At 35.7% G+C, this 20,769-nt stretch overlaps 2 protein-coding genes across 2 annotated transcripts; one reads left to right on the forward strand and one right to left on the reverse strand.

Moving 5' to 3' along the window:
- Positions 1 to 1,105: 1,105 nt before the first annotated feature.
- Positions 1,106 to 16,610, reverse strand: LOC112045199 (peroxisomal targeting signal 2 receptor). Its single transcript, XM_024081293.2, has 8 exons — positions 16,426 to 16,610; positions 14,428 to 14,641; positions 11,476 to 11,658; positions 10,490 to 10,675; positions 9,593 to 9,710; positions 7,853 to 7,937; positions 4,308 to 4,806; positions 1,106 to 3,374 (listed from the first exon to the last, which is right to left on the reverse strand). Exons 2-7 carry the CDS (start codon positions 14,626 to 14,628, stop codon positions 4,647 to 4,649), a joined length of 933 nt encoding a protein of 310 aa, XP_023937061.1. The 5' UTR covers positions 14,629 to 14,641; positions 16,426 to 16,610; the 3' UTR covers positions 1,106 to 3,374; positions 4,308 to 4,646.
- Positions 16,611 to 16,791: 181 nt separating this feature from the next.
- On the forward strand, positions 16,792 to 18,961 carry LOC112045197 (arrestin homolog). Its single transcript, XM_024081292.2, has 6 exons — positions 16,792 to 17,102; positions 17,189 to 17,395; positions 17,482 to 17,613; positions 17,702 to 18,053; positions 18,138 to 18,332; positions 18,415 to 18,961. Exons 1-6 carry the CDS (start codon positions 16,914 to 16,916, stop codon positions 18,561 to 18,563), a joined length of 1,224 nt encoding a protein of 407 aa, XP_023937060.1. The 5' UTR covers positions 16,792 to 16,913; the 3' UTR covers positions 18,564 to 18,961.
- Positions 18,962 to 20,769: the final 1,808 nt, after the last annotated feature.

Here is a 20,769-nt window from a genome sequence, read left to right on the forward strand (position 1 = left end):
ATACTACAGTAATTTATTATCACTAAAATTAGGACAAGTCAAACAAAATTGTGAGTATTACCAATTACTATTGTTAGCACAATTAATAGGGTAGCGGTAGGGGTAGGGTAATAATATTAAAAGAACAGAAAAGCCGTACCGTTTGTGAATATATTAACCAACTTAAAAATAATTTTAAATTGTTTCAGTGAAGAAGCATATAGCGCCACCTAGCGAAGAGGAGACGTACCATGTAGCAACTGCGCGCAAAAATAAGTTTCAGCGCCATCTATCGAGCAACATTTTCTACACTGAAGCATGCACAATGAAACCGAGCGGTAGACATGATGAAAATTGCCAAGTGAAAGTCTACCAAAACAAAATAAACAATCACTCTTGCTTACTATTTCCAGCTTTGAGTCTAACAGATGTAAGGGGGGACGATAAAAATAATTTGCAGAACGTTTATTGTATACTGACCGCTATTGAAGGCAGGGTTCGCAGGTTGAAGAACAACTTGAAGAGTTAATACGGAGTAATTATTATAGATGGCGCTGTTTTGTATCAATCATCATCAATCATTTTCATTATAGTTCTTGTGTAACGTTTATTCGTAATAATATATATATATATATACATATATACAGGTGCTCGGGGAGTATTTCCCATAACTCCAAGGTGTTGATGAGTCCACTTAAAGGAGCCGAACTGCATCACTAATATTTTATTAACTAAAAATAAAAACTTTTTATGTCTTCATACAAAGTAATTCAAATAATTCCGACTATCCATGTAACTAACACACGCCTTTATTTATCCTTGCATTTTAAAATACGTCAAACATGGCTACGTCATATTTATAAAGATGCGAATATGGGGCACATTTTAAGATCTATTTACAAAAGAAATTTGATTTACCCCGAAAATATTAAATTTAGAACACATGATCCTTGAACATTTTTAATTCATTTTCGGTAAAGAATTTATCCCGAGCGTTGTATATAATACTAGTAGACGCCACGGGATTCCCGTAAACGAAAATAGATCAATTGTGTATTTTTGTTCAGTTGTTGTGCATACTAATTGTGCAGTTATAGGATAAATGTGGCAAATAATAAACGTAACATCCATAATATTATATTTTGTTTTATTTTTATTAAGTCTGATTGTAATATTTATCATAAATGTTGTCAAAGATTTAATTTGATTCTATCTGTGACACAAACTTTACAAAATTTCGAAATAACGAATAAAGAATAATATACAAAAAAGAAATCACATTGCTATCCACCCTATCTATAATAATTATTAATAATACTTATTATTATTATTAATTAATATAGCCTGATCAGAAATATAGAAAACCTTTTTTTGGAGCGCAGCAATATTATAGCAGTCTGCGAAGTATCTTATTAGAAGGAATTTGTTCCATTTATTACCGCAATAGGGCAAAATGTTTTATGAAAAAAAAAACTTCTTAATACACGCTTACTTTACACAACTTCAGCAAATTGGTGAGCGTGACAACGATATTTTATACTATAGATAGATGTTACGTGCCTACAAAATCACTGCAAAAAATTATCCGAATTTAGCTACTCCACTGAGCGCACACATGCATAATTTTGTGTTTAATATCAATATATATTTATGTATACACAATTTTTAGTTCCTAAACACACAACTGGACAATATTTATTTATTTAAATAACTTCCGTTGTTTCATCTTCCACTTCCATACTACGCGACTCAATGAAAATTAAGACAATTAGGCGCTTTTGTATGCGTCAGTTTTGCGGCGCTAGTCACATATCTCTATTATAAAATATTTAGGGCGCGTTACAAAATTTTGTAATGAAGCGATACTGGCATAGTGAAAGTGTGTTATTTCGAACTACCAGTAGATGGCGTTCTTAGAGAACTTTGAAACTTTTTGTAAACTTCAAGTACCTATTGCGATGCAGTTACGCCTGATTCTCATAGATGGCACTTTTTTATTTTTACCCGACTTCAAAAAAAGGAGGTTCTCGCCGATTTCTCTTTTGTTTCTATAAGTAATTTTTACTTCAGTCGTGTAGTATACAGGATACTCATTATTTTTATATTTCTGGTTAGGCTATAATATAAAGGAAACTGTACTTTTAACATTATAAATTCGCTTCGTAAAATAGCTTAAAGTAAAAAATTAGCACATTTTAAAAATCGTTGTGAGCATACCAAAGACTTATCAAAATACTGTATTATTAGAAAATCATGTGGTTACAGTACTGTGGTTAATAATAAATTGTAAGCAAGTTAAGTAAAGGCAAATAAGGGTTGTTTTAAATTGCCAGTTATAAAATTCGTCGAAATAAACGTACTTAATTACTAAATAAAATACAACTTCGATACACTCACATCAACGTACAATGTATACATTTAAGCCTTAAAAATATTATTTACATATTTAACAAATACATTAACAACAATATAAGCTTTCTATACAACATATAAAATGTAAACATAAATTATAATTACTGGAAATATAACCTTATTGGCATTACAATAAAATGTTTTAATTGAATTTATTTACAATCCATTATTTAATTAATGTTAAAAACGGAGTTATATTATCAATGAAAATACATTCATTGAGTGAGTCCATGAAATATAAAAGATTCCTATGATTTTTCCGGTAATAAATAAATTCCGTATACAAAAGAAATTGATTTCCCGTTTCTCTGGTGTTGCCATGTAAATACATTATATATACAATACAAGTAAATACATTATAAGTCCACCATTTTTTCAATAGACTAAGTTTAGACTCTTGCAATGTTATGTGTTGTTGAGCCTTAGAAAGAACTATAATCTGACTGAAACCGGTTCAACAAACTAGTTTAAGTAATCAAGTTTTCTTTTTTTTTTATTTGACCAATATACCCATTTTCCCTCCAAATAATCATAAAGTAAACTACAAATATAGAGTAAACAGAGTCGACCTTGACCAAACCATTGTCTCTTGGGCTTAAGTTTGACCCTATAACCATGATATAGTCGTATGCAATCTTTTAACATATCCGACCACCGTGCGTTAAGGTGCGCAATACAAGATTTTAGGTGTGCCCGGTAAAGCGGCGGCAGGGCATCACCCCTTTTTGTATGACCTGCACCTTATTTCAGAGACGTCATAATTATTGCATCCGACTATAGTTATTATGGTTGATCTACCCGCATTTTTCTTTTTGGTTTGTGACTATAATTTGTGAAATATTATCATAACTCCAGGTCATAATCGTGTAAAAGACGAAAAACAGACATTTCCCTTAAACCTAATAGCAAGTAATGCATAATGAAATTAAGTACTCATAGTTAGAAACCCATTTCCATCTTCTTCATACCCTGTTTCCAAATACCTGAAAATAAAGAAATAAATTTATTTTAAAATATATACGTTATACGATGCCTGAAAATGAAGATAGCATGGGTACGGCGGCAGTTGTCTGTATGTCGGTCATGATACCATTATCGAGATTCCTGGCAAACTTTAGTGAAACGAACTGTCACCCACACCATCCTACATGAAACGAACTGTACTCACGGGAACGTTCGCGGGATAAAATCATCCCAGTTTTTTTTTAAAGAATATTTTGCCATATCTTTGTAAATGTGTCCAATATTCCCATTCCCCTCTAACTAGTCGGGAAAGACTGTATTAGGATTGGGTACGACAATAGACCAACGGGGGAGGATCGAACCACCACCCCTCGGTGATATGTTCGATCGCTCTTACCGTTGAGCAATTGAGGCTATATAGTTCACATGTATCATCAAACGTTCGCGGGACTAAAACTTCCCAATCTTGCAAGTGCCCTTAATTCTGAGCGTATAAATGAGATATAAGATGTTGAAGTGGCCATCAATAATTCCAATCGACAGCATACGACACCATTTTTGACGGCCTCCGTGGCGCAGTGGTATGCGCGGTGGATTTACAAGACGGAGGTCCTGGGTTCGATCACCGGCTGGGCAGAAAATTTTTCTTAATTTGTCCAGGTCTGGCTGGTGGGAGGCTTCGGCCGTGGCTAGTTACCACCCTACCGGCAAAGACGTACCGCCAAGCGATTTAGCGTTCCGGTACGATGCCGTGTAGAAACCGAAAGGAGTGTGGATTTTCATCCTCCTGCTAACAAGTTAGCCCGCTTCCATCTTAGACTGCATCATCACTTACCATCAGGTGAGATTGTAGTCAAAAGCTAACTTGTAAAGAATTAAAAAGAAAAATACGTGAACTCGGAGTGGTGACGTATCGTCTCTAGAGGCCTGCGTATAAATAAATGAATAGTCACCTATATCTCAGACGAGAGACCTCGGCGTGAACACGTGCACGAGCGAGTCCCAGCCGCAGTCCGCCAGCTGGTGAGGCCTCAGCGCGTTCCAGTCGAGGCCGTACGTGAACTCGGAGTGGTGACGTATCGTCTCTAGAGGCCTGCCTACAAATAAATGAACAGTCACCTATATCTCAGACGAGAGACCTCGGCGTGAACACGTGCACGAGCGAGTCCCAGCCGCAGTCCGCCAGCTGGTGAGGCCTCAGCGCGTTCCAGTCGAGGCCGTACGAGAACTCGGAGTGGTGACGTATCGTCTCTAGAGGCCTGCCTACAAATAAATGAACAGTCACCTATATCTCAGACGAGAGACCTCGGCGTGAACACGTGCACGAGCGAGTCCCAGCCGCAGTCCGCCAGCTGGTGAGGCCTCAGCGCGTTCCAGTCGAGGCCGTACGTGAACTCGGAGTGGTGACGTATCGTCTCTAGAGGATCACAGCCGCGTTTCAAATCCCATATCCTGGAAAAGGGAAACAGTTATTTGATTATGCCGGCTCCACATCAGTGCCATGAAGCTCAGTATCAGGCGCGAACGTCAATGTGGACGGTTTTCGCAGGGTTCACGCACGTGTCGGTATTTTGTCCCGCGACAAAGGGCTCGCGGCTCTTTCGCGCGGCGTTAACTACTACATACACATCCACAATCACGGCTCTAAATAGTGGTAAGTATAGTGACCCAGCAAACAAAGTTATTGCTGCAGCAGATTCTACGTCCACTTCGCGGCGGGTTACAAATGATTGTAAGCATCCCGTGAATGTGGAGGTCATGGACTCGTGCCGTGAATTCATGGCGTGAATTTGTGCGTGAATTCACGGCACTAATGTGGAGCCGGCATTAAACATGTATAATAATTTTAGTCTTTAAATTAGTCTTTAAATTAGTATCTTCGTCAGTTTATGTACAAAAACCGTACACATAAACTCGTACAGTCAAAGGTCAAGTTATCGATTAAACGTTCATATAATATTTAAGCCATGTCGAGGCCGGCTTTGCAGATTGTTTAAATCTTGTTAGTGTATTACGTGCTTCATGGCGCTTATATAACACGGAATATCTTACTACAAATGTATACCTACATATAACAACTCGTAAGCATAACAAATCGTGACTCGTAAAATGATATTTTGGCGACTTCCAGACAGGGGCGTTTCTACCGCCGAATCAATGATACGGGGCATCCGGACTACAGGGGCCCCTTATGTGTGAAAGCAAAAATTGGTAAAATGTAATCCACAATGCCACTTAATCTGGTGCTTCCCGGAAAAAACATATAAATAAATTAATTCAACAAATAAAAAAACCCGACTGCTTAAAGTATAAAAAAACTGAAAAGAAATAAAACAAGCTTAGTCCAGAAGTGTAGAAAGCTATTAGAAACCAGTCGGGACCTTAGATATTGGATAGAATGATTTTCTTCTACATTATTTAATAGGTCCCGACTGTTTTCTAATTGCTTTCAACACTTCTGGACTGAGCTTGTTTTAGTTCTTTTCAGTTTTTTTATACTTTAAGCAGTCGGGTTTTTTTATTTGTTTAATTAATTTATTTATTTCACTCTTTTTAGTTACGATAGATGGTTAATATCGGATTTATTTGTTACGTTTATTAGTACCATAATTTATACAACAAAGTACGATAATTTATACGTCTAACCGAGGTTAAGCAAATATTCCAAAAATTCTACGGAACGCTCGGTTCGGTCTCGCACTTAGCCGATTATTTAATTTAGTCTATTTTATTTATATATAAAATAGACTAAATTAAATAATCGGCTATAACTTCACTTCACAAACCTGCTTGCACCTTATAGTCATCCGCCTCGCGTATTTTGTATAGACAACTAATAAATAACGTTTTTTTAATTGTAGTTTTTTTTAACATGGTCATGATATACCATTTTAGAATCCTCACAAGAAGCTCTTGAATTTGATACCCATATTGCAATATTAGAAAAAAAAATTCTCACATCGAGTCTATAGCGTCTCACAGTCGTCTTGTTATTTTTTTTTAGTTTCACCTATCTAAGAACACTTGGGTAATTGAGACAAATGTAACGATATCCTAATTACGTAAATCCGTTCAGTGGTTTGAAAGATATGAGGTAATAAAGAATATTACATACATACATACATACATACATACATACATACATATATATATACATACATACATACATACAAGATACGCGCGAAAAACATAACCCTTCTTGCAGTCGGGTAAAAACTGCTTATAGAGTTTCACTTCAATAAAACACAAAATTAAGAAAAAGCAATATTTTCCCAGGTACAGCCAAAAAATGGAATCATCCTCCTTAGGTTATGTTACTGTCATTTTTATGTTAAGCACGCATTTTTATTTATCTTGTGAGAAATCTTTACTCTGCCCCCCCCCCCTCGCCCCAACTATAGCTTGTCAAGTTCATTGATGATACTCCCATGATAAATATAAATTAGTGTGTTCGTAAATTTTTCATTGAGTATTTTTGAGCACTACAATTTAAGATGATGGAGCTAAAGTACAGACGAGGGAACTCCTCAACGATTAACAGCAATTACCTTGTGAATGGGCTTATTTAATTTGTATTGATGATAACTTTCCACCTAGATAGGTTGTGATTGTCATTAGGGTTTGGTGATAAAGACCAAGATCAATTAAGGGATCTCCTTAACGGTTTACAGTAGCTACCTTGTGTTTGGGCTTTATTAATTTGTATTGATGAGAACTTTTCACCTAGATGGGTTGTGACTGTCATGAGGGGTCTGGTGATACAGACGAAGGATAGTTAAGGGAACTCCTCGTCGGTTTAGGATTTTTTTCTTTAAACCGACTTTTTCAAGGCCTAACCACTGAACCAATTTGGATGAAATTTGGTATAGAATTATAGAACTTAGGCTACTTTTTATCACGGAAAATCCTCCCGCGGGATTTGTATAATACAGATTTTCACACGAACGGATTCATCACGCGAGATAAATTCTTAATTTATTTATTTCAATTTGGCTTACTTTACAAACACTTTTGAAATGTACATAACTTGACATGAACTAATGGCGGTAATTAAAGTCAAAAACTTAAAATTAAAGTTATGACGGTTCCAAACGCACCTCGGTCCGAGAAGAGCCTACATCTCAGTCAAGGTTAATTTTTTTTATTTACCACCTAACTAACAAACTAGATACACAGTTCAACACTTTTTTATCCATACTAATATTATAAAGCTGAAGAGTTTGTTTGTTTGTTTGTTTATTTGTTTGTTTGTTTGTTTGATTGAACGCGCTAATCTCAGAAACTACTGGTCCGATTTGAAAAATTCTTTTAGTGTTAAATAGCCCATTTATCGAGGAAGGCTATAGGCTATATTTTATTCCCGTATTCCTACGGGAACGGGAACCACGCAGGTGAAACCGCGCGGCGTCAGCTAGTAATTTATATAATCATTAACACTATAATCAGAGCTAGTATCAGCTATAGTACCAACATAAAGCCTGTATGTATAAGTCCTTACCTAGTGGTGAAGTCATAAGACACCGCCGCTATGACGGACGGCGCGTGCGGCGAAAACTGCACTCTCCGCACTGCACACTCACAACCTGCGAGACACAGACAATGATAATTCAGTGGCGTAGCTAGGTCACCAAGGGCCCTGAGCCCTAAATATGGGGCCTTACTACCATCTTAACTGGTTAGGTTTTATCAAGAAAAAAAATATCATCAGCTCTTTTTCGTTTTCGGAATTACCTAAATTCAGTTCGATCGCGATTTTCTGGCAAGGATTAAAGGGCCTTTGGATAAGTTTCTATACCTACATAATTGCATATTATAAAGAGGTTTTGATTTTATGTTTGTTTGTTCTCCATTTCCGAAACTTCTGTACCGAATTTTAAATTTTTTTTACCAGTAGTTACATTATTAACAGCGACTATATTCCATATTCCCAAGGGAATGGGAACTACGCGAGTAAAACCGCGGGATGTCTAGTTTAAATGCTCCATTTTATGGTCAGACTTACAGACTGCTCGAAACTGCTGAGATGAAAAACTCTTTGAATTATTTGGAAAGCGACAATACTGGATGGACAATACTAGAGCCGTGACAGCCCAGTGGATATTTTTTTTTAAGAATGATATGACCTTTGCCGATTCGAGGGGGTTTGAGGGTCGAATTTGGTCAGGGGAATGTACCTTCAACTTTTCAATTGTGTGCATTTTAAGAAATCAAATAAGTCGTGTCTGAAACGGTGAAGGAAAAATATCGTGAGGGTTTTTTAACAGAGAATTTTCTTAATTTTCTGGTATGCATTAAGCCAGCGTGGTAGACTATTGGCCTAACCCCACTCATTCTGAGAGGAGACTGGAGCTCAGTAGTGAGTCGAATATTGGTCGATAATGATGAATGATGAATACTGGATGACAGCTGATGGAAACTCATCATGATCAATGATTAAATCATCGTCAATGTTGTATCACATATTTTTTGGACATACCAGAAATGTCATGTCTCATGGCAGAGAAAAGTTGAAAGAACACAAATACGCTGGACCAATCAGTTCAAAGCGCTGTCAATGGTTAACTCGATAAATGTGATAGAAGAACTACAACCCTGATTCGTCATATTATAATAAAGGCCTACGACGAGCTGCGACATAATATATCCACGACAAAATGACATATTGGTGACTAATAGTGAGGAACCGGAGATACTATTTATTTTGTTCCGATAGGACGACATACATTTTCTTGGTAGTTGGTTGGTTGCTATTGGTCAAATATGTATTTTTCTCTTTAAAAGTTAAGTCGTGGCGTGCTTAGTAGGCCTATAGGTGACAAGCTTTACAATCCACGACCACTGAATAACCAACAAAAGAAAAAACAGTACCCTTGCCAAATAGGTAAATTTTATCGCCGCAGTGAATGGATTATAATAAGAGCCGTAATAGCCCAGTGGGTATGACCTCTGCCTCCGATTCCGGAGGGTGTAGATTCATACCCATGCACCTCAACTTTTCAGTTGTGTGCATTTTAAGAAATGAAATACGTGTCTCTAACGGTAAAGGAAAAACATCGTGAGGAAACCTGCACACCGGAGAATTATCTTAATTCTCTGCGTGTGTGAAGTCTGCCAATCCGCATTGGGCCAGCGTGGTGGACTATTGGCCTAAAAGCTGTCATTCTGAGAGTAACTCGAACTCGGCAGTGAGTTGAATATGGGTTGATATCGGTGATTGATGATAACAAAACAAACTTACCTTTCAAAGTAAACATAGGAGAAGTTAGTCTTCTAAGGTCCCACCCTCGAATGAGTCCGTCCGAGCCGGCCGTCGCCAACGCGTGCGTCTCCATTCGACTCCAGTCGCACGACAACACCTGCAAACCATTCACACTCTTATTCCCAACGCAATAAGGTTGCTTATAATGTGAACCAACAAAACCGTGTAAATATGTTCTTACACTGAAAGTAATAGGATATAAGAGGCCTTCGGAAACAAAGTGGCTTAACCCAAATACTCGTAGTTATCATTTTTTTTATGACTATAAAAATTGTTCTGATATAATAATATTTTTTTTTAGTGAGGAGTTGTGCAATCGTGATATCATCTAATGCTAAGTAACCACCAAAAGTGACTGAAATAACTCTATAAATAAATGTTTTCAGGGTTACGTATTTAAAAAGGAAAACAACAGAACCCTTAAAAGACTCACTTTTGTCCGTCCATCTGCCCGTCCTAACGAGTACGAAGTCACGCCCGACTTCAGATAATTATTATCTATACTAGTTTTATTAAGAAGTGAAATTTGTATGTTTGTGAAGTTTGTAGAGGGTAATAATTAATCTTTGTATCAACTGAACCGATTTGGACAGTCTTTTACCAATAGAAAGCCATTTTGTTTGTAAATGTCATAAGCTGATTTTATCACCGTATTCTCACAGGAACTGGAACTACGTGGGTGAAACGTTAGTACGGAACTACGTTAGTATGTAGCGTGGTTATATTGCCTAAAGAAACGGGCCACCAAACACTCAAAGATTTTTTTAAATCGGACCAGTAGTTCTTGAGATTAGCACGTTCAAGCAAACAAATAAATAAACAAACAAACTAACTTCAGCTATAGAATATTAGTATTATTGATATAATAGCGCTTACCTCTGCTTCATGAGCTTTAACAACCGCAGCAGGTCTCGATGGTTCCGTACATGTCCACAACTTCAAGTGACCGTCACCGGACACTGAGGCGAAAGTTGCCGGCGAGTGAGGCGAGAACGTGGCCGTGTACACCAGCTGAGAGTGACCCGCGAACGTACTGAGGCAGACTTCTGACTCGGGGTCCCACTAGAATGGACGATATTATTGAATGTTAAACTCTATCCAACTCTAGTTTCACTATACTTACTCGCATTTGTTAATAAACACTCATGTCAGAAGATTTCGAATTAGACATGACAATGCAATTTCTTGTTAGTTGACTATAACATAATATTGGATAGAAGCAGGCGTTAATTTGCGGAAGTTCATCATGATTATATAATGATTTATTTATTTTGCTATCATCCGCGAAAATTCGGCGAACCCATGCGACAACGTCACCCAGGTCCGACAAAATACTCTCAAAATTTGAAAATTGGGAGAGTATTTTGTCGGACCTGGGTGACGTTGTCGCATGGGTTGGCCGAATTTTCGCGGATGATAGCAAAATAAATAAATCATTATATATAACATAATAGTCAGATATGCAATATTGTTTTATGTTAAACTTTATCCAAGGTACACTGCAAAAATTATAATTGCTTAGAACAAAAGAGTATTTGAGTATTATGTTAAACTCTATCCAACTCTTCCACATCTATCCATCTATCTGTGGGTTAGACTGACAATATTTTCATGTTATGTTAAACTTTATCCACTCAGAGCCCCGCTGAAGTGGACAATACTATTACTGTGTTAAAATTAAAGTCTGTCTCTGCACAGAATGGCCACCGTCAGTGCGGTTGCAGTTTCATCTACACCTAGCCTTTAAGATCCCACTGTTAATAAAATTGTTAACCAATTTAAAAAAAGTGTGTTTTTTCTTATACATCTTTTTTACATAACAGCTCTACTTAAAATAAAAATCTTCGTACATATAATCTCACCAACTTAACAGTAGTATCCCAGCTGGCGCTCAACAAGTGAGCTCTGGGCCAGTCCACAGAGCACACCTCGCTGTGGTGAGCCCTCAACACCCTTAGTGGCGCCGCACACCCTCCACGCCACACTATGACAGCGCCATCGCCTGCGCCACACGCCGCCACACCATCCGCTGTGCCTGACCATGTCTGTACACAAAAAAAAACTATAGCATTATTTATTTAAATATTTGTATTGCAACAAACATATAAAAAAAATGTTAGAACTAAGAATAAAATGCAGTGCAAGAGGCGACCTTATCACTAATAGTGATCTCTACCAGGCTACCTAAAATGAATGAGGGTGTATAAACCAGTGAGACGGGTAGTCGCAATAACTTAGATACTCTAAAACTATACCTACAGTCTACATATATAATAAATAATGTTCATAAAATACATACTATACAATAATACATAATATACATTGGTAATACACAGACAATCTAAGATGGAAATGATATATGTTACGAGCCTATAAAATCACCGCAAAACGTGACCCAAATTAGCTACTCATACATGCACAATTTTATGTTTGTTTACATTATATATTTATGTATATATAATTTTTACACTTCCTGAACACACTACTCGAGATTGTAGACAATATGTAGGTATTATTTGTATAATTTGTGTAAAATATTTGCTGTACACAATATTAAAGAAATTTGTTACCCTTATTTTAGAAAAAAATAAAGTTATGCCATATTTTTAAGCATGTCCAATATTCCAGCCTGTCAGTCCATGTTCAACTTTGCAGTATTAAAGGCTTATAATGGATGGGTACCTATAGGCGGGGGTCGAATCTAACATGCTCTGTTTTAACCTCATCATTAACAACCCATATTCGGCTCACTGTTGAGCATGATCTCCTCTCAGAATGAGAGGGGTTAGGCTAATAGTCAACCACACTGACCCAATACGGATTGGCAGACTTCACACACGCAGAGAATTAAGAAAATTCTCAGGTATGCAGGTTTTCTCATGATGTTTTTCCTTCACAGCTTGAGACACATAAATGAACAGTTGGAGGTGCATGCCCTGGATCAGATTCAAACCTACGCCTTTCGAATCAAAGACAGAGGTCATATCCACTGAGCTATCTTGTCTATCATCTGTCCTCCTCTATCCTCTGTTAAAAATTAATATATTCGTTTTATAGAACCTTTTAAAAACCTAGCAACTCTCCACAAGTGAAGGACCTTTTCTAGCTTAATGGCTTTTTAAAACCACCACCAACCACCACCACCACAACCACCAACTTTGGGATACTATTGAAATCTGAACAGTTCATGTTTGGACCCCCTTTCAGATTTCATTCACACCAACACTTTTGACATCTAAGTGTAAATTCTTTAAAACAGTTCAAACTAAAAATTTTGAGGATGATTTTGCAAGTTAACCAAATACCTTGGTATAATATAAGAGTCATATAATGTTATAGAGCAAAGTCAGAAAATGTAACAAATTTTTTTTTTATTATTCACAGATAAAAAAAAATATAGAATACATGTAGACGAATGAAACGTAAGTAAGCCTATTTAGTGCTTTCGTCAGAATGGATGCTCGCATAACTTCACTTCTATGGCTTCAGTATACTAGATTTTTCTTATGAATAACAACTATAAGAGCATTATGTCCAAGATGTTGAACCGTGGACTAGATACTTAAGCCTTTTGTGCCAAATACTGACACACCCATTTCTAAAAAGGGTTTGTTTAGTTTTAAGGATAATTAAGCAATAAAATACCATATGTACAAAAAAAGATATAACAGAAACAGACAGAAACTAGTTACATAATATATTTATTTATTTATACTTTCATTTAATACATTGTATGGACATGTTATACCTAGCCCCAACAATTATTTGGCAAAAAGTGCTAGGCATAGATCAACTCTACCCTACCCTTTACCACAAGTAAGGGTTGAGTAGGGTACTTCTCAAAAGGACTTGAGGGAATTAGGACTCTCCAATGAAGACACATTTTAACTATGTATGAGGGCTAATTGATTCTGAAACACACTCTGTGTAAACAATGACCAAGAAGAAAGAAAGATAAGCCATTCTTCTATGAATGTAAGTTGCGAATCAAAATCGAAAACCCTTGCTAGTGGAAGATCATCCACTGGAAGGTCTCTTATTTGCATTGACAATGCAAGGTGGATTGAAGTACCATACCCCTTTCCTAGGAGGTAGGCCTGGCTATTTACTAAGACATTACAGATAGGCTTAGGATGACTAAGTTTGACTAGAGTACAACTAATAAAAGAAAGTAATATCTATCGACATTATACACTAATAAATCATCAAAGAAAATACAGCATACAGCTATAAGACAAAATACAGCAAAAAAACTAAGCCAATAAAATATTACTGTACTTGTTTATAATAATAAATTGTTGAAAACAATTGATAAGAGCATAAAAAATTGATTAGATATTTTTAATGATAAATATAGATTATCTGAAACTAGTTATTGCTTGCATGTGAATTTATCATACTTACTATATTTTAGGAAATGCTTTTGTCTAAAGGTATCCTATTTTTTTAAATTTACTAAACAAGAACTACTTTTAAATGCTTAATTACTCCTTAATGGTTCATCATATCATAGCCTGTCTGTATCAGAATATGTTATGTTAAAGAGAGTTATGGGCAGTATTTTATAATCACTATTATTACTAATCTTACTTAGAAAGCTATTTTTTATTTTATTCTTTACAAGTTAGCCCTTGACTAAAATCTCACCTGATGGTAAGTGATGATGCAATCTAAGATGGAAGCAGGCTCACTTGTTAGGAGGCGGATGAAAATTCACATCTGTTTCTACACAGCATCGTACCAGAACGATAAATCGCTTGACCAGGAGAAGAATAAGATGGAACCAGCTGAGACAAATTACTTTGAAACCTTACCACATCAAACAATCCATCAGTCCACTCTAACTTCTGCATTTCCACCATGGTCGAGCCATCTGGTGAGAGCTCCAAGAAGAACAGGGTCCCCCCACCAGCCAGGCCATAGTACTGACTGGTGGCCACAGCCAGTGCATCAGGTCTTGTCCGAGAGAACCGAACACTGTAGCCATGCCGGCCCGGAGTTAGGAATGTTGGCATGCTGATTGTGTAACTGGAAAACCCAAAACACATAAATAAAATTAAAGTGTGTCAGTGATATCAAATAACTGTGTTTTGTGCTTAAGTGCTTAGAGGTATTAACACAATATAAAAACAAATGAAATTTTTGTCTGTCTGTTTGTCCAGGAACTGCAAAAACAATTTTAATGGGACTTTCACTTGAGAGTAATGGGACTTTCACTTGGGAGATAAAGGAAAGGTTAGGAGCAGCATAATTGGCTACTTTTTATCCCAGACACATCCATGATTCACGCAGGAATAGTGAAGAACTGAATTTTGTGCAGATGCAATATATTAATATAATTATAATTGTTTTCTTATTTTGTATGGTAAATTGGCTTGTGTTTGACTACAATCAAACCTTATAGAAAGAAATGATGATTATGGTTGCCTGGAAGAGATCACTATTAGTGATAAGGTCGCCTTTTGCCTAAAAATTTATGTGTTCTATTGTTATTTTCTGTTTTGTGCAATAAAGTTGTTATAAAAAAAAAAAAAAAAATTAAATATGATAGATTCATACATGACAAAATGGTCTAAATTGGGATATATGGTTTATATGTAATATGGGGATAATATATAGCCTATAGCCTTCCTCGATAAATGGGCTATCTAACAAGAAGTTCCTGAGATTAATGTGTTCAAGCAAACAAACAAGCAAACTCTTCAGCTTTACTTTAAGAATGGCTTATCTCTCTTACTTCTATATTAGTATAGATAAGCTTCTATTTGTCTATAATTGCTTGATGAAAAGCCATAATATAGTCTATTTTAGAACATTTTTTCCTAGGGCATGCCTATTCATTCAATCTAGCCCTAGAGATGTTTAAATTATAAGCAACAGAAGTTGAAGACGCCTGAAACATATTTGATATTTTTTAATTTAAACACAGAATCAACTAGGTATGGGTCACTTGGATGGCAACACAGAGGAATGGATAGTTCACCATTAATATTGTATCAAAAAAATATAGCTTTAGAAAGATAGTAAGTAAAATAGTCTCAACTTGGGAACTTAGGGATTAAAGATTGCCTGACAAAAGTTGCTGTAGGACTAAACTAGTACTACATTGAGGAAAAGACTATTTTAAAGGCCTTAGCCTCATTTTGTTATCAACCCATATTCGGCAGAGGGTTTAGGCCAATACCACCCTGTCCCAATGCAGATTGGCAGACTTCACACACACAGAGAAATTAAGAAAATTCTCTGGTATGCAGGTTTCCTCACAATGTTTTCCTTCACCTTTTGAGACGTGATATTTAATTATTTATTAGCCTTATTTACTTTCTACATGATTTCTCAATGTTTTCTTGTTTTTAAATAATTGTTGATTGCATCTTTCTTCATAGTACAATATTATTGTTATTATTATTATTATACATGACATTTTTGTTTTTTTATAAAGTTGTTCCCTTTTTGGCTAATATTCCTAACATAATATTAGAAGGATACATGTACTATTTACAAGGATAATAGTGTTTCTTTTGACAAATTATCTTGTTAGAATCTGTATGGATAGAATCTATTCACGAAACATTTACATAAATAAGCGTTTAGATGCGAACGAAATCGCGACGACATGTCTAGAGAAAATTTGTACAGACAAGTTACTGATTGAATTTTTTTGTGTAGAAACTAATATTGATTGAAGTACGTTTTACTATGATAATAGCTATGTTTGATCATATGAATTAAGGATTGTTTAACCATTACTTTATTAATTTCGCACTTAATTAAACATCTAATGTTTTAGGAAAAACTGCATGCTACCTTACTTTGTTAAATCAATTTGAATCCAAATACATCTTGCACACGAATTTTCATTTAATTGAATTCGGTAACTGGATTGCAATCATACTAAATTTTTAATCTAACTGGAATAAAAATGAAATCACAACAAAAACAAACTTGAAAAGTGGTCAAAAAATAACCCTTTTTCAGAACTGTCAAAACAATTTTTGACATTCCCTTGAAAGATTAAAAATATATCGAATAGTGTTGTGGCGTTATGTTATCGATTTTTCCATAAGTTACCGTCACACGATTTTAATCCAATTTGTACTCCTACGTACTAAATCCTATTAGAATGCCATGTAGGAAACCTCACAGGTTCCAAATATATATAAATGCAACATATGGAACAACGACATTTCTGGTGAGCGCTTCAAACTCACACGTTCCTTATTATATACTCCAAACAATAGTTTCATATCCTAAAGAGTTTTTGCTCTTTTTTCTCCAGTTTCTTTTAAATCCATAAAAAATGCTTGACTACCTATCTCTCGTTTTTGTAGTTGCGGTGAAAGTTTTTAAGAAAACTACACCAAATGGAAAAGTTACGGTTTACCTGGGCAAGCGGGACTTCATTGATCACATCGATTACTGCGATCCCGTAGATGGAGTTGTGGTCGTTGATACCGAGTACCTGAAAGGGCGAAAGGTTTACAGCCAGGTATAAATGTGATATGTGATAGTGTCTAGTGAAAGTGTTATTGTGAAGTGATCATACCTAATCCTAACAAATTTATCCTTGCACAGCTGGTGACGACTTACCGATTCGGTAGGGAGGAAGATGAGGTCATGGGAGTCAAATTCTCCAAGGAAATGGTCATCGGAAACGAACAAGTTGTCCCGATGGTCAACTCGAAAATGGAACTGACACCTGTCCAGGAGAAGCTGCTAAAAAAACTCGGCCCTAATGCCTTCCCATTCACTTTCACCTTCCCAGAGATGTCGCCTAGCTCGGTAATTCAAAATTGTATTTGATGTTTTGGTAATTTTTTATTTTCAAATATCTATCATTACTTATTTACTAATTTCTAATTCTATAGGTAACTCTGCAACCATCTGAAGAGGACCAGGGCAAACCCATGGGTGTAGACTACTGCGTACGAACTTATGTGGCTGATAACGAAGACGACAAAGGCCACAAGAGGAGCTCCGTCACTCTTGCCATCAAGAAGGTTAGAGCTTATCAAGAAAAGAATAGTTATTATTTTATTATAAATCGTCTATATTAAGAAACCCACTAATCATTGCTCTTTTTGATAGCTGCAACATGCCCCATCCACCCGTGGACGACGACTTCCTAGCTCTCTTGTTAGCAAGGGCTTTACCTTCAGCAACGGAAAGATTAGCCTCGAAGTTACTTTGGACAAGGAAATCTATTACCATGGCGAAAAAGTTGCTGCCAACATCATCGTATCGAACAATTCCAGGAAGTCGGTACGAAACATCCGTTGCATGGTAGTGCAACATGTTGAGATTACCATGATCAACTCTCAATTCAGCCGCCATGTTGCCTCTTTGGAAAGCCGCGAAGGATGCCCAGTGACACCCGGAGCAAGCCTTTCCAAAACCTTCTACCTGGTGCCTCTGGCTCGCAGCAACAAGGACATCCGTGGTAAATAGCAACATTCGCAAATTGCTTATTTGCTATCATGAGAAGATTCAGTACTTTGATTAAGTCATACTTTATTTTTCCTAGGTGTCGCTTTGGACGGCCACCTCAAGGAAGATGACGTTAACCTGGCCAGCTCCACCATGGTATCTGAGGGCAAGTGCCCAGCTGAAGCCATTGGTATTGTGGTATCTTACTCTGTGCGCGTCAAGCTGAACTGCGGAACCCTTGGTGGCGAACTCGTCACTGATGTGCCATTCAAGCTTCTACACCCAGCTGAGGGTAAGATGACAATTTATATTCTAAGGGATAATTACCACTAGACTGACCAACGATGTTTGGTAATGATATTTATTTTATTTAGGTTCCGTTGAGCGCCAGCGATTCAACGCAATGAAGAAGATGCAGTCCATTGAGCGACACCGCTACGAGAACTCGCTGTACACCAACGAAGAAGATGACAACATTGTCTTCGAGGACTTTGCTCGCCTCAGGATGAATGAACCAGAATAAACCATTTGGACACCGCAAAAACAAAAAAAAAATTGAAAAAAAATATGTAAAACTACAAAAAAAGTAATCAAGCAAGTTAAACCTAGTACCACGAACCTATGCTTACCCATTTGCTTTGTTGGAGTTATATCATTATCATTCATTATAATTGATTTAGAATTTGAAATCATTATTTGTGAAAAATTAATTAACAAAATTATATTATTATTATTATCAGTTATACGGATAGTGTGAGATTTATTCCTGAGAATATTAAATAATTAATTAAAGAAACAAACAAAGTTTTAGACAAATCGTCCAGAAAATCAGAAACAAAATTATTTACTAATCCAGTTTACTTATAACTTACTTTATCCGCGTAAGCTTATAGTAAAATTAATAAAGAGCTATCACCAGAATATTTCTTTTATTTCCTTTTGCCAAATATTATGCTAAATGTATACCTACATATTATTAATATCTTAAATATACCTTATTTAATTTCAAAAAGTACGGCCTTAAACCTATATATATTTAATTTTTTGGACTGCTATTTATGTTTTACACAAAGGTTTTTTGGTATTCTTTCAACTAAACTTAGGTAACTGCTCTGTTATTATTAATAGTACCAGTGGCTCATTTTCACCATTTTATTTTTAACTGGTTTTGGTACAAACGTAATGGGCAACAAAAAATTTTCAGTAGGTATTAAATTAAAAGTCTACTAAATTCCCACTTTAACTACCTACTAACTTAAAACTTTTCTCAACTACTAACTTAAATCAATTTTACTACTAACCTAAAAAAACTATTAAATTCCCACTATATCTAATAACTTAAAACAATTTTATAGAATTACCAAACACACCGATCAAAACGGTCCCGTATTAGCTTTGGTTTTATTTGTACCTATTTTACTAACATAACCGAAATTGGAATTGTTTGAATATCGATAAAATTACAAACAATAAGTTATTCAAGAACTACACTATCGCACTGCTTAAAACTTTAAACATTAACAGTACCTACGGTTTTTGGCGGGAAAATCGTAAGAATTTCTAATTTAAATTAAAGTCTAAAGTAAAACGTCCCTTATACTATCACTCCCTACAGGGATCGCTATGCTACGTGCAGTCGGATTTTTTGTTTTTAAAATAATATTTTTTATTCACTAAAGTTTTGTGAAGTGGATACCTATATGAGCTACCAATGTTTTTGAATGAGCGTAAGTAATTCGATTTTCTCGCTGGACTCAATCAAAAGTTTTTATAAGGTTGCTTTTGCCTTACTAAAGCATAACATGACTTGGACTAAGCACCGACTGACGAAAAATGGTGTACGATTTATTATTTTGATACCTATTTCTTTCGTAATACTAGCTAGCTTTGGTACACATTATTACAAAAAAATCCCTTTCAATATTAACATTATAATTTTACAATTTTTTATCCAATTTTAAAACTTACGGTAAACTTAACAATAGAAGAGCATCTTGCTGCGAGATGCTTTATTCTTCCGCACGCGCCAGTATTTAAACAAAACGGTCGATGGGGCGTTTCACAGGGAGCAATCTTAGGACCCCTTTTTAAAAAATGAGGTCGGCTAATGTTCTATTACCGATTAATTATAATAATCTCTGCAGCTCTAAAAAACGTTGATAAGTTTGATAACTGATTAGATTTTTTTTTAATTTCAATTTACCCATTCAGGACATACACTTAAGTAAAAGAATAAATTGTATATTCGTTTGTGTAGTTTGTACTGTGTAGTGTAATATTTATTTATAAAATTTTACTGAAAATTACCATTTAGCTTGATCCCTAACAGCAATGTATCACTAATCCAATACCTACACATAACATGTTTTACCTACTTAACATGTTTTACACTATATCGTAGGTAATTATATTTTTTAGAAAACATCTTCAAATTATTATACATCTATATTAAAACAACAGCAATATCCAATTTAAAGTACTTTTTAAAAATATTAAAAAAGTATATATACCTATCTACTCCTATGCAAAACACCACTATGTATAAGTAGGTTAAATATCTTTTTAGAAACGATCATTTGTTAGATACTCATTAAAGAATAACTAGGTACCTATATGAAGGTAAAGAGCTATATTTTTTTTAATATCGCAATGCAATATTGCAATATAAATTATAGAGAAGAATATTCCTACCTTTCTTAGATTATAGTCGAATTCCACCTTCTTAGTTT

Source organism: Bicyclus anynana, chromosome 7 (assembly GCF_947172395.1).
Source record: "Bicyclus anynana chromosome 7, ilBicAnyn1.1, whole genome shotgun sequence".
Classification (NCBI taxonomy): domain Eukaryota; kingdom Metazoa; phylum Arthropoda; class Insecta; order Lepidoptera; family Nymphalidae; genus Bicyclus; species Bicyclus anynana.